The sequence below is a fragment of the Frankliniella occidentalis genome, unplaced genomic scaffold (genome assembly GCF_000697945.3).
Source record: "Frankliniella occidentalis isolate FOCC.00 unplaced genomic scaffold, Focc_3.1 Scaffold30, whole genome shotgun sequence".
Lineage (NCBI taxonomy): Eukaryota > Metazoa > Arthropoda > Insecta > Thysanoptera > Thripidae > Frankliniella > Frankliniella occidentalis.
The window spans coordinates 1,212,556-1,225,902 of NW_026267160.1; the positions used below are offsets into that span (position 1 = coordinate 1,212,556).

The 13,347-nt window shown below is 50.3% G+C and overlaps 1 protein-coding gene across 2 annotated transcripts in view; it reads left to right on the forward strand.

Annotated features, from left to right (window-relative positions):
- Positions 1–12,414, forward strand: part of LOC113208172 (zinc finger MIZ domain-containing protein 2-like) — a 37,388-nt gene extending 24,974 nt beyond the window's left edge. Inside the window, exons 2-15 of one of the 2 annotated variants that reach the window (XM_052265810.1) lie at positions 2,183–2,449; positions 2,872–3,400; positions 4,508–4,900; positions 4,982–5,741; positions 5,825–6,277; positions 6,373–6,508; positions 6,585–6,795; positions 6,869–7,069; positions 7,189–7,331; positions 7,413–7,557; positions 7,658–7,796; positions 7,888–8,144; positions 8,221–8,445; positions 8,529–12,414. In XM_052265810.1, the coding sequence (XP_052121770.1) occupies positions 2,183–2,449; positions 2,872–3,400; positions 4,508–4,900; positions 4,982–5,741; positions 5,825–6,277; positions 6,373–6,508; positions 6,585–6,795; positions 6,869–7,069; positions 7,189–7,331; positions 7,413–7,557; positions 7,658–7,796; positions 7,888–8,144; positions 8,221–8,445; positions 8,529–8,675 (4,006 nt within the window). In that variant the 3' untranslated portion in view covers positions 8,676–12,414. The remainder of the gene's footprint in view (positions 1–2,182; positions 2,450–2,871; positions 3,401–4,507; positions 4,901–4,981; positions 5,742–5,824; positions 6,278–6,372; positions 6,509–6,584; positions 6,796–6,868; positions 7,070–7,188; positions 7,332–7,412; positions 7,558–7,657; positions 7,797–7,887; positions 8,145–8,220; positions 8,446–8,528) is intronic. The other variant, XM_026425058.2, reaches the window with a different exon arrangement.
- The last annotated feature ends 933 nt before the right edge of the window (positions 12,415–13,347 follow it).

A 13,347-nucleotide genomic window follows, 5' to 3' on the forward strand; every position in this document is an offset into this window, starting at 1 on the left:
GGGCCGGCGGCGGGCGGCGGGTGGAGCGGGGCGGGAGGGTTCAAATACCCGCTGGCGCGGCCCTGGATGCGGGATGAGCCCATCTCAGGCGTCGCTGCGCGCCCGGCGGAGGCCGCTCGGGCCCTGCTCGCGGTGCTCATCCCCCGGGGCCGCGCGCGTTGCGCGTTCACAGTGCTTTTCTTCCCGTTGATCTATTTCGCCACCCTGCGCTGCGATTGTTTCCGGTCGCTAATTGTCCGACGCAACACGTCAGTTGTTGTCGGGGGGTTACGCAAGACGCGACAGGGTATACCGCGGAAAATGCCTTTTTCTTTTTCGTTTTTGCGCGGTCGGAGTTGGAACGTTGGAACTGCTGCTGCTGCTGCTCCCGCTGCGCGCGGCGAACGCGTTGCGAAACTACACAAGAAGCCACCAGTAAGGAAGCACCTTGCATGGGCGCGGCGGCAGGCGCGGCCGGCTCCGAGCGTGACATCATATGCGCGCCCGCGTCACGCCCTTGTCACGCCAATGTCACGCTCGCCGCCGCGTCCCGTCACGCCCAGACCGATCGTTACACGAGCAGCGGCCGGGCCGGCGCGGCGGCGCCTTACTCTCCAGGATCCCCCGTGCATGCGTACGTATACGTGCGTCCCGCGGTGTAGCACCGCGCACAGTCGGTTCCGCGAGGTAGGAGTGGGGAGGGGGCATGACGCAAAAGACTCTTGTTGTTGTACGCGTCTCCGTGCTGCTGCCCTTCCCCCGCCCCCTCGCGTTACCCACGACCGCGATGACGACGACGACTCCCTTCAGGGACGAAATTCCCTGGAGTGGCGGTGGCGGCTGCGACCTTCTACGGGGAAATTTGGATAATACAAGACCTTCGTTGGGCAACGCGCGCGCTCGGGCTCGGGTCCTACTGCTAGTGTTGCCGCGGGGCGCTTGCGGTGTGGCGGCGCAGACTGGCAGCCTCGTGGCGCGGGGCGCGAGGCGGGGCCGGGCGGGCACCGCGGCGTGGACCAGGTTGGGCAACGGCAGGTGGGCACCACAGCGGGGGCTCCGCCACCACCGCCCCGCCGGTGTACCCCAACCAGTGATAAAAGTAATCCGATAAGTTTTCCATCACAAGCATTACCCGGCCGCCCGTGTCGCAGTGGTGCGGGTGATTGTTGCTTGCTGCGCAGAGGCCGCGGCCCGTCGCGCCGTCCCGTCCCGCAGCTAGACATGAAGTGTGCCCCCTCTCCCCGCTCTCCCCCTCCGCCCCCCCCCCGCCCCCCTCTGTGCAATTTGCAAGTGAGCAGCTCTGCTCAGCTCAGCCGTACAAGGACTTGCAGGCCTGCTGCAGTCGCGGGCGCGCGGGGCGCGGGGCGGCGTCTGCGACGTGGCATAGCATGGATGACTTCAGACCGAAGAAGCGCGGCCGTGGATGTCAACACGAATGGGAGGGAGAGAGAAATGGAGGGCAGTCGCGGGGCGGTTACAACCTGGTTACAGCGCGTGCTGTAGCGCTGACCTAGACAGGCTCTAGGACCCTCTCTCTCCCTCTCCCGGTCCTCCTCCCGGAGGCCGTCCACCACCACCACGTCCCGCTGCCCGGCAGGCGGCCAGGCTGCCGGGCCGATGGCGATCCGATGAAATTAGATGTGTGGGAAGTGGGTCGCGACTGGCCAGGGTGGCAGCCAGGCCAGGTGGGTGTGGGAGAGCTCTCGCGGCCGCAAGTGCTCCCGGCCAGCCCGACGAATCAAAGTCGCGGACACAAGGCTCCTCGGCGGCCGCGATCAGCCGAAATGAAGAAAAAGTTTTCGCACGGCGCTCGGCTGTTGTTTACCGCTGATGGCGGTGGCTCGCCTGCCTCACGCACAGCGCGGCTCGGGCGGCGCGACAGACGGGGTCGGGTCCGCCCGAGATTTACATCACCATTTGCAAACACAACCTCAGCGGGACCTGCTCGCTCGCGCTGAGCCGACTGCAACAGGTTGGGGAGAGGGATGAAGGACTTGTCGATTGCTCACTCAGCGAGCGGTCGGCGCCGCTGTCTGCGTAGACAGTATTGAACTCCCCTGTAACCAGGCGTCCATAATTTTGACTACGACCACGCCTTGCATTTAGCAATCGCATTGCCATGCTATATCGCTAGAATGTTTTTCCAGCGGGACTGAATGTTTACCGCGGAGACTCTAACGCGGGCTTTTCTTGCGTGTTGCAGGGAGTGGGTGGGTCCATCGGGCCCCTCGGGCCCCACGGGCCCCGCTGCGGGCGGCCAGCACAGCCAGCAGCAGCTGTCCGTGGTGACGACGGTGTGGGGCCAGCAGCAGGCGAACCAGCAGCAGGGCGGGGGGCTGTCCTCGCCTGGCCCCAAGCAGTCGCAGGCGTCGGGCACCACCGCCCCCAACACGGCGCCGACCACCACCAGCAGCACCACTAGCTCGACGCCGTTCAACAACGTGTATCGACAGACGCCACCGTTCAGCGGGTAAATACCTCTTTCACGATCTCTCGCTCTCGGTGTAGCGGGTGCCGCCGTCGGTTCCTTTGGCGGGACGCGAACCCGCGACCTCCCTGTGACGTTGACGCAAGGGCTGGGTCCACGTCCCGCCGACGGCTCGACAGCTCGCTCGGGCGCGCTTAGTGACAAGTAGCTTTTGCACTGGCCCCTCCGGCCCCTCCGGCCCCTCCCCCTAACAGCCGCACGCATGAGATTGCACAAGTGGACGTGTGTCTAGAGAGGGAATCAGTGGGGGGCGACCGGCGTAGGGGCTTCAGGGATTATTTCTCAACGCTAAGATTTTTTAACCCTTTTTTTTTCATTTCGTGTTCCTTTTCCTTTCACCAATTATTTTGCACAGCCTCGTTCCTTGCTTGCGCATGATTAGCACGGTGTTCTCTGTGTTGTAGCGCTCCTCGACCAAGAGCTCGGCCTTCTGTCCGCAGGGCGGCAGGGGCTGGGGCGGCAGGGCCGTCTGGGCCGGCGGGGGGCTATGGTCCCTCTGCCGGAAACTCCGTCGGCGTCCCCGCGGCGGGGACCGCGGGCGGGCCGGGGGGCCAGGGTGGCCCCGCGGGCGTTGGGCCCATGAGCGCGGGGGTGGGGGCCGCTGGCCAGCCAACCTCCGCGCAGAACGCCGACTCCCCGCAGCAACCCCCGGCCCAGGGGCAGGCGGGCCCGGGCGGGCCGTCCGGGCAGATGACATCCGCCCAGCAGCAACAGCAGCAACAGCAGCAGCAGCAAGGCCAGCAGCAACAGGGGGCACAGCAGCAGCAACAGGGGGTTCAGCAGCAGCAACAACAACAGCAGCAACAGCAGCAGTCCTCGCAGCCCGGCCAGCAGGGCCAGCAGGCGTACTCCTCGGCGGGCATGGTGTCCAGCGCCACGCCCACCTCCACCGTAGCCGCCATGCAGCACGACAACTCCAACCAGTTCTCGCAGGTCAGTGGCGCGAAACGTTCAAGTTTCTCTCCAGCCACTCGGCTCTCTCTCTCTCTCTCTCCTCCCCCGAGTGCCCTGTCCCGTACCCTTGGCACGCGCGCCTCGGCCGACACGCGCGCCTTATAGCGGCCCCCTCTGCGCCCCGCCCCGCCACGCTCCACTGAACACTAGAATACCCGGGTCCGCCGCGTGCGATCGGCTGCCCGGCTCGGCCGTCCTGCTGGCCTGTTCGGTTTACGGCCGCTCTCCGCAAATCCATACAAATGATAATGCCCGCCCGAGTGAGGCGGAGTAGCGGAATGTTCCACGGCAGCCTCCCGCTGCTCGCCCGCGCGGTCCATCGGAGCGGACTGCTGCTCCCGGCCCGTCGCGACCTCATTGTCCTTCCCTTCCCCGCTCCTCTCCTTCCGCCTCGGTCGCGACGCCGCGGTGCGCACGTGCACGCCGTGCTCCTTGCTGATAAGGCCCGCGCGATGACGCCCCCCCTTCCCCCTCCCTTTCCCCGGCCGCTGGGACCCGCGCGACGCGACGCGACGCGGCACTGCTGCCCGCGCCGCCGCCGCCGCTGCCCCTCGTTCTCACCTCTCAGCCTGATTTAGTTCAATTTGGTCCTGGTCACCCTCCTTTGCCAAGCGCTCTAAAATAACCGGGCATTACTACTGCACGCTGGGTGTGAGTGTGCTCTCGGTGCGCGGTGTATGTGTGTGTGTGTGTGTGTGTGTGGCGGGGGGGGGGGGTGCTGACGCGCCCGCGCTGTACGGGGGAGAGGGGCGCAAGGAAAGAGTGCTCGTCGCGACGGGGCGGGGCGAGGTCGTGTGGGGTGCCATGTGCCACACCGCGGCGATGAGGTCGAGGCTCGAGCAGAAATAGACAAAGCACTCCCCGCCACGCCCCAACCGATGACTCGAACCGTTTCATTCTCACGACAAATCCCTCACTGGCGGGGCGCTGGCCGGGGCCGTGTGATGCATGGCCTGGCTGGCTGAGGGACGCGGAGTGAACGCCCTGGGGGCGCCGGGCGCGGCGGGGGAGCGCCGCCAGAGGGGCTGTCCAGTCCAGACTGGGTATAGTTCACCACAACTAACCCCTTTGTGTTATGTGTTGCAGATGGGCCACGGCATGCAGCAGGGTGGACCGGGCCCGGGAGGCCCGCAGCAGTACTACGGCGCCCGCGGTCACATGGGCATGGGCAACATGGGCAACATGAACGGCATGAGCCCCATGAACTCCATGGCCCAGATGGGAATGATGGGTCAGCACGGCAACATGATGGGCAACATGGGCAACATGAACAGCATGGGCAACATGGCGCCCGGCATGAACAACATGAGCCACATGGGCATGGGGCCGAACGGCAACATGAACCACATGGGCATGGGCAACATGAACAACATGGGCATGGCGCCAAATATGGGCAACATGAATAACATGAACAGTATGAACAGCATGAACAGTATGAACAATATGGGCCCTGGAGCAATGAACAAGATGGGAATGCAGGTAAGTTTCTAGTCGATTGTTGTTTGACAGTCGTGCTCAGAGGACTTGGGTTGAGTCTTACTTTTGTGTCTCGTGTTTCAGAACCAGATGTATCCCCGTCGACTTGCGCCCTACCCAAGCCCTGCCATGCACATGTCTCAGAAAAGGCAGGCCCCAGCATACCCCTCAGGCCAGCAGTATCCTGGCTACACGGGGAGGCCCAACTTCCAGGGGCAATACCCTCAGCAGTCCATGGGTCCTGGAGGCAACATGGGCGTAACAGGAAACATGGTGCCCAACGCTAGCATGGGACCGAACGCTGGAATGGGACCCAACTCTGGTATGGGCCCTAACTCTGGAATGGGACCTAACTCTGGAATGGGACCTAACTCTGGAATGGGACCAAACGCTGGCATGGGGCCCAACGCTGGCATGGGGCCCAACGCTGCTATGGGACCGAATGCTGGAATGGGGCCCAACACCACCATGGGACCTAACGCCGGCATGGGTCCCAACGCGGGGATGGGGCCTAACGCTGGTATGGGACCCACTTCTGCCATGGGTCCTAACTCCGGCATGGGGCCCAACTCTGCCATGGGACCGAACGCTGGAATGGGACCGAACTCAAGCATGGGACCCAACGGCGGTATGGGGCCCAACGCTGGAATGGGACCCACCGCCAACATGGGGCCCAATGGGTCATTCCCCAACGCGGGAGTGCGCGCCATGAGGCAGGCCACCCCGCCTTACACCGCAGCTAGTCAAGGAGGCCACCAGTACTTCAGCAGTAGCAGCAACAACCTTCCCTACATGAATCACCACAACGGCAGCTCTGCGCAGCCCTTCTCCAACCACCTCCAAGGTATGTCGACTGTACTCGAAACTGTATCTCTGAAACGCGATTTTTAGTGTATTTTTTAAAACAACAAAACACTTATTTTCCAGGACCCGGCGGGCCGGGCAGCTACGGTGGTGCTGGCACGGGCGCGGCGGCGGTCGGGGGTGGTTCCACAGTTGGGTCGAGTACGGTCGTGCCTGGGCCGTACTCTGGTGGGGTAGCGACAGGCGCAATGAGTTACCAAGGGAATGCTGGCGGCAACAACCCCAGCGTGGGATCTAGTGCCGGGGTAGGACCCGGCGTGGGGGCGAGCGTGGGGTCGTCACCCGGAGTGGGACCCGGTGTGGGGCCTGGCGTGGGGCCCGGCGGCGTGCCTGGGACAGGGCCTGGCCCTGCCTCGGGAGGCCCAGGACCTTACACGTCAGGGTCAGGGGCCATGAGTTACCAGCATAGTCCAATACCTGGCAATCCCACCCCACCACTAACACCCCAACACCCGGGCTCCATGCCCTACGCCAGCCCTGGCGGCGGCGATGTGAAACCAACGTTACCCATTCAAAGTAAGTAGGGTTGCTCCGAAGATTCAGAAATGAAATTCTACATTATCTGTCGAAATAATAGTGTCTTATAATGAAAAATGTTATCTATTTCACAGAAGATGATGAGCTTAGGCTTACATTCCCTGTTCGAGATGGTATTATTCTTCCACCATTCCGTCTTGAGCACAACCTTGCTGTTAGCAATCATGTTTTCCAATTAAAACCCACCGTTCACCAAACCCTTATGTGGAGGTAAATAGCCTTACTTAGTATGGTCGGGAGGATCAACTCTGTTCAAATTATAATCAATTCCTTTGTTCAACTTCAGATCAGATTTAGAGTTACAATTAAAGTGCTTCCATCATGAAGATCGGCAAATGAATACAAATTGGCCAGCAAGCGTGCAGGTCTCTGTCAATGCCACCCCTCTTTCAATCGACAGAGGTGAAAATAAAACAAGTCATAAACCATTATACCTAAAAGAAGTCTGCCAGCCAGGAAGAAACACAATTCAAATTACTGTGTCAGCATGTTGTTGTGTAAGTTTTGATTCGTTTTTTGTAATATTTCTATTGCCATGAAATAAGTACTAAATATCTGTTCTCTTTACAGTCCCACCTATTTGTTCTTCAATTAGTCCACCGCCCAAGTGTTAGGAGTGTGCTCCAGGGTCTGTTAAGAAAACGCCTCCTTACAGCAGAACATTGTATTTCTAAAATAAAGCGCAATTTCACAAATGGAGGAGGTGCACCAAGTACTGGCACCGGCACTTTGTGTTCAGATAGAGATGGTGTAGAACAAACTGCATTAAAGGTATGAATTACATCCATGTTAAGTGTGCTTGTAAATCCTGATAAGTCCTCTGTTTTGCTCAATTTTTCAGTTATTCTATCAAATTTCCTATTTATTTTGATTTATTCTTTTAAATCCAGGTATCATTAAAATGTCCAATCACTTTTAAACGTATCACATTACCAGCACGTGGCCATGACTGCAAACATATTCAGTGTTTTGATCTCGAATCTTATTTACAAATGAACTGTGAACGGGGCTCCTGGAGATGTCCAGTTTGCAAGTAAGTCTCATTTTTGGTTAGATTTCAATTTATTTTTTTTCAAATGAGCCGACAATTTATTGAATTTTTCTTTTACTACAGCAAACCTGCCCAGCTTGAAGGCTTAGAAGTTGATCAATACATGTGGGGCATTCTAAATACACTAAATTCCTCTGAAGTTGATGAAGTAACAATAGATTCAGCAGCAAACTGGAAACCAACAAAGAACTTACAACCGGGTATCAAGGTAGGTACCTTTAGATTTAGGTTGATTCTTAGATATATTAAACTAATAAGTTTCCTCAAATTTAATTTGTGTTTTGTGTGTGTGTGTGTTTTTATCATAGGCTGAGGAAGGAGAAGGTGATGCTTGTGGAGCCAAGAGACTGGGTAAGGCTGTGTCTCCAGGCAGCATGACCTTACCAACCATGAATAACTGGGATAATACACAAGCAATGTCACCTTACTTACCACCTGACATGAATAGTAAGTTCAATTAGTGTTATGTAATTATTTTTCAATCGAAGGAAGATGTGTTCATTTTGTACAAATAATATAACTTGACTCTTCCTTCTAGGTATAGCCAGTGGGTCCATGATGAGCAATAATTCCTCTTTTAATAGTAATAATAACAATAATAATATGCAAAGAGGTTCCGGAGGTCCTACAAGTGGAAGTGGTCCTGGCAGTAACTCTTATGATTATAGTGGTAATGGCTCAAATAATCCAGGTAGCAATGAGTTCAACAGCCCAGGAGGACCATTGTCACATCTTAGTGAATCTGTAAACTCATTAGATCCCTTAAATGCCATGGAAAAGAGCTTAAGTGAACAAGTAAGTTTAGCTCTCAAAAACTACAATTGTCATTTGCCTATTGGAATAATATTTTTAATGAAATATTTCATTTCAGATGCCCCATACACCTCACACTCCACACACTCCCCACACTCCTCATACTCCAAATGGCCCTCCAAGTGTACCTCCTCCTGGCTCAGTAGACAACACATCTAGCACAGCAAATAATAGTGCCAATAATTCAGCAACTACTCTCACAGATGCTGACATTCCGTCAGATCTTAATTTTGATCCAGCCGCAGTAATTGATGGAGAAGGAACAGGCCAGGAAGCTCTGAATGTAGGTTTCTGGACAATTTCATTATGTAGTTTTTTAAGTAGGCATTGTTCCATTAACTATGTTTCATTGTTTTACTTTTGCAGCTTCTCCCAGATAGTATGGTGGACCCAATGGAGCTATTATCGTACCTGGACCCGCCAGACCTGGCAACACCACCCTCATCTGGTGCCAGTAGTAATGGCAACAATGTCAATACCACTTCTGATGACATACTGGCACTATTTGAGTAGATGTCAGATTCCTAGCCTAGACAGCATTCTGTGATCATAGACTTATGGACCCTTTCTCAAACCATCTATGCACTGGCATTCTGGCCCAAAGATTAAAACTTTGAGCAAACCTAATTTGTTATTGAGTGTCCAGTGCAAAGACAACAAAGAGAGTATTTATTTATTATTAAATAGTAATTTTTAAAGAGAAGAGCAACTTTTATGAAATCAAAATCAAGCTAAGATGAATATAGGTGAATGTATTATCAAAATAATAATATTAATTATTATTATATGAAAGAGTTCCTTTTGCAATGTATTGCTAGTGTGCGAACAAAGTGATAGCAGAACATAAGTGTTCTTGCATTTTTGTTTTAATATAAAGTTACTAATTTTAAAAATGGAGAGTTAACAACTGTCAAACTTCAAATATGTTTTAGTGACTGTGTTCCTTCATACAAAGACTATGTGACAACTGAGACAACAAACCGTACAGTATGTGGGTGTCACTGCCAATGTGGAAGAAGACAAAATGAATACTAGGTCTACATCAAGGGTGCCAACAACTCTGTATCATGTGGACACTGCGGACCAGTTTTCTCATAGGTGCAGTCCCAGTGAGAAGCATTTGACTGTCAATGTCGAATAGACGTCTATATAAGACATCTTTGGTCTAAAAATCTACTTCTGACGTCTTTTCGACCGACGTCACCGTTTCTCACTGGGGAGGTCTGAGGCAGACTCTTACAACAATTATCAGAAGATTACCATTAACAGCTTTGCCACTCCCCTGCTCCTACGGACCAATGGAACCGCACCAACCATTTCACTCTCCATTAGTTTCTGCTTCTTTGATGACATCAATAACTTCCTATTGTATGAGAAAATTGATAATGATATAGATGGTTTCAGTATCTATGCTTTAAATATTGAAGTATCAGTGCACTTTCAAATCAATATGGTGCTACAAGTTTTTAAGTGGTCCACATTATCACACTTCACCTTAAAGCAAGTGTGTGGCATAGTGTTTGTAGTGCCTTTTACATTGCATTTAAATTAATCAGTAGCATTTCAGGCTAATGTGACAAGTGTTTCCTTCTCCTTTAAAAATACATTGGAACACTAGTGGATTGGATATCAGTATTCAATAGCCTTGCATTACAGAATAGTTAAATTTTTTGGAAAGAGCTGTCAGGGAGTGTGATGTCAATGAAGTTCTTTTGCTCGCATGTGATTCAGGAATCTGAATTCATAAGAAAATACAAGATTTTAGTTTGGCACACAAAAGATTTTAAGTCAATGTGATGGAGGTAAATCTTTCGCTCTCCACTTTGCAATATTCAGTCATAATGACATCTATTCCCCACTTGGACCACCCCTGAACTGACCCTAAGTTGAACTCATGAAATGTAAAAAAAATTTGATTTTATTTTATTCATTTGAGTCACCCCACTCTTCTCCTTTCCAAATCTAAAAAAGAACAAAAAATTATCTATTCATTTTTAAAAGACAAACGTAACATCTGGCAGTGACATACGCAAGGTTGTCATCAGAAGACTGACAGGGGCCTTGAGTGAAGCGTCCTGGCTTAACCATTGTGTTTTAATGCTTTAGCAGTTCAAGTGGGTTCATGTTAGTGAATCACCTTTCGCGAACTGCTTAGATTTGTCAATTTGTTTTATCATGGAAACAGAATTTTCATTTTCCTTATAAGTTAATGATTCTCATGTTATTTTACCTCAGGAGAGCTGCACTTAATTTGTTGTTTACATATTTGTGGAATATGAGGACATGTTGGTTCATTGTATCCCTGTCCTGATCACATTTTGAATTATTCCAAGATCTTTTTAAAAAGTAATCTGCATTGTGGTTTGCAAGACATATGATTGCCAAATTCTAAAGAAATTATCTGTGATACTTTTGGTTTTGTGAAATTTTAGTAACATAAGAGTGCTGTTTGCAGATATATTTGTTGCCATTGTTAGTATTGTATGAGCAAAAGAACTTCACAGCAATGTGTCTATTGTGTATGCATATTATATTTTATTTGTGGTTTGTCCTAGTGTGGTGTAGCACAATACATGTGAAGGACAGATTTGTTTTATGTACCTGACAGGCAGATGTAGGGATCAAATTTAGTTCAGAGACTCCTCTGCTTTTCATCTGCACACTTTGTGGTGGGTGGAAAGAGAGTTTTTGTGTCTTATATGGCCATCTCTTGTTCCTTTTCTATTTTGATATCAACCTTGTACAAAAGTTTAAATTAGAGTCATCTTTTCATGCTTTCATGTTCATTATTTCCCCCCAACAAATTGAGCCAATCCAAAAGAAGCTGTATACCTAAAAAGAAATCTGCTCTGGACCATGTTTTGTCATGATTTTGAGTGGAGTACTCTTTTTTGCTCTGTCATTTTCATACATTTATTAGAAAATACTGCTCTGACTTTAGGGTTGAGTATATGAACAAAAGGGCTTCGTAATAAAATTTTGCTGTCTTCTGAGGAGGAAACCAATTCTTTTATACCATCAGCTTTCAAATGTAAGGAAACCAATAAGTTATTATTGACAACTTTATCAATTCTTTTCATAGTATTTTAAAACTATCCCTGTAACCAACTCTGCGGTATGTATGTGTTCATAAGCATTCCATTTGCACCACATTGTGACAGACCATAAAGAAAAATCTGTGAGACCCTGGCAATCATTTTTGGAATAATCACAAATCATTTTGTATGTGTTGTCCCTGGATGTTTTGCACTGAAAAGTGCATGATTAAGTAATAAAGATATTCTGGTCAATCCTTTCCATTTAAAACCAAATTTATTGATTTCTGGTAAGACAATGCAATGGGTGCATTTTAAATTACAAGTTTAACTGTCATGTATTTGAAAATGTGCTTCAAACGAGCACAATCAAGTATTTATAAGCAGCTGAAATTAAAAAAGATATGCTCAATTTTACTTGCCTAAAGGTCAACCCAGGTGTAAATGAATTGAAACACTGAGAAGTGATTTGTGATGAAATTAGAGTCTGCAAATTGTGTGAATGTGTGAATGAGTGTGTGTATGAAAGTGTCATGATTGAGAGTGGTTTATTTCCAAACCACATTTACATTGCTCTTGCATTTTCTTTAAGATTGAATTAGAAATAGGGTGTGCATGATTATCATGCATAGTCTACACTTCCATACCAGCCTGTAGAGATTTATAAAAGTTTGCCTTTATTTAATATGAATGCGGCATTGGCCATCTTATTACTGATTTCAGTACAAAAGAACCAAAATTTTATTCCCTTTCTGTGGAAGGCTGCGTTAGGTTACCAACAGTTTCAAAATGTGACAGAGTACCTTCCACTGTAATTATCATTTCCATGCAGTACCAAATTGGTTTCTGGCACATGACTGCATGCTAAAATGTGAAAAGTAAATACATTGTTAACTTTAATCCAAATTGTCTTCTTTGAGACATGCTGGGAACAATTTTACTTCTGGTTTTGGTTTTGGAATTTACTCTATTCTTCCAGTCCTGAAGAATGCAAGCTATATGTAGTTTGGTACCAATCAACTTCTCCAACCTTCCTCTGCTTGGAATGGAGAGACACTAGCCAAAAGAAACTTATGTGTACATATTGTAAATGTATTGTCATATTGTGAAAATGTAAATTCAGCCAAGAGATGTTTTTGTTAATAATAATGAAGTAATATTCTGTATGATTTGTAACTGACTGAAAAGGAAATAGATTCCAAAATGTCCAGAAATAACTGCTATTTTGAACCCTCCTCATCTAATTTATTGCTATTGATAACAAAACATTACAATTGAGTGTATCAAACAAAATTATCTTGAAAAGCAACAGCGCTGACAACATAAGACTACCACAAAGCGATTGATACAACCTGACAAGATGATCATGCTACACAAAAAAGTGGGAGCGCAACCTTGGGCCCGTTTACAATACCGGGTGTCCGTAAGAATACGCGGCAGCTCGATGGGTTGCCTACGCACTAGCGTGCAGGCGCGGAGGGCGAGGGGGGAGCGGTGGAGGTGCGCACCATCCAGCGCACCATCCAGCGAATTCCGAACAGACTATAGAGGGGCCGTTTAGGACCAAATTATTTTTCAAAGAATGTGAAAAAGAGGGAGTACCCACCCCGCTTTTACACGGGGCCCCGCGTGCTTAACTTCGGAGTTCGGATGGGATCCGGTGTGTCCACGCCATCAGCCAGACTGATAGATCCGATCAACTGTTGACTAGGGTTGTCGCCTACCCGCTCTGTGGCAGCTGAGGTTGCTCAATTGTGACCAGTCTGAAACTGTATGGGGTTCGACTCCCGGCCAGCCCATAATAGTTTATTATCCTGATCATTTCACTATTGTCACTTGGCACTTCCCCGGCGTTGCCGCCTGGAGCCACACAACGATGCGTGGGACGGGAAGCATCCCCAAAGGATCACATCCTGGACAAGCGAGGCGGGATTGCCCACCCCAGGAAAGAATCACATCCCGTGACCACGATATGTCGGTGAGTATGTCGTAATTATTGCTCTCCTCCTTTGCCGTGCCGCGTCTCCTACCCCTCTCCTCCTCCCCACCCCCACCGCGCATTTCCCGCGCCTTTATGGAAACGTAAACAAACAGTGAAAATAATCGGTGTCACGATCAGCGTTTCTGCCAAATACCTACTCATATAATTA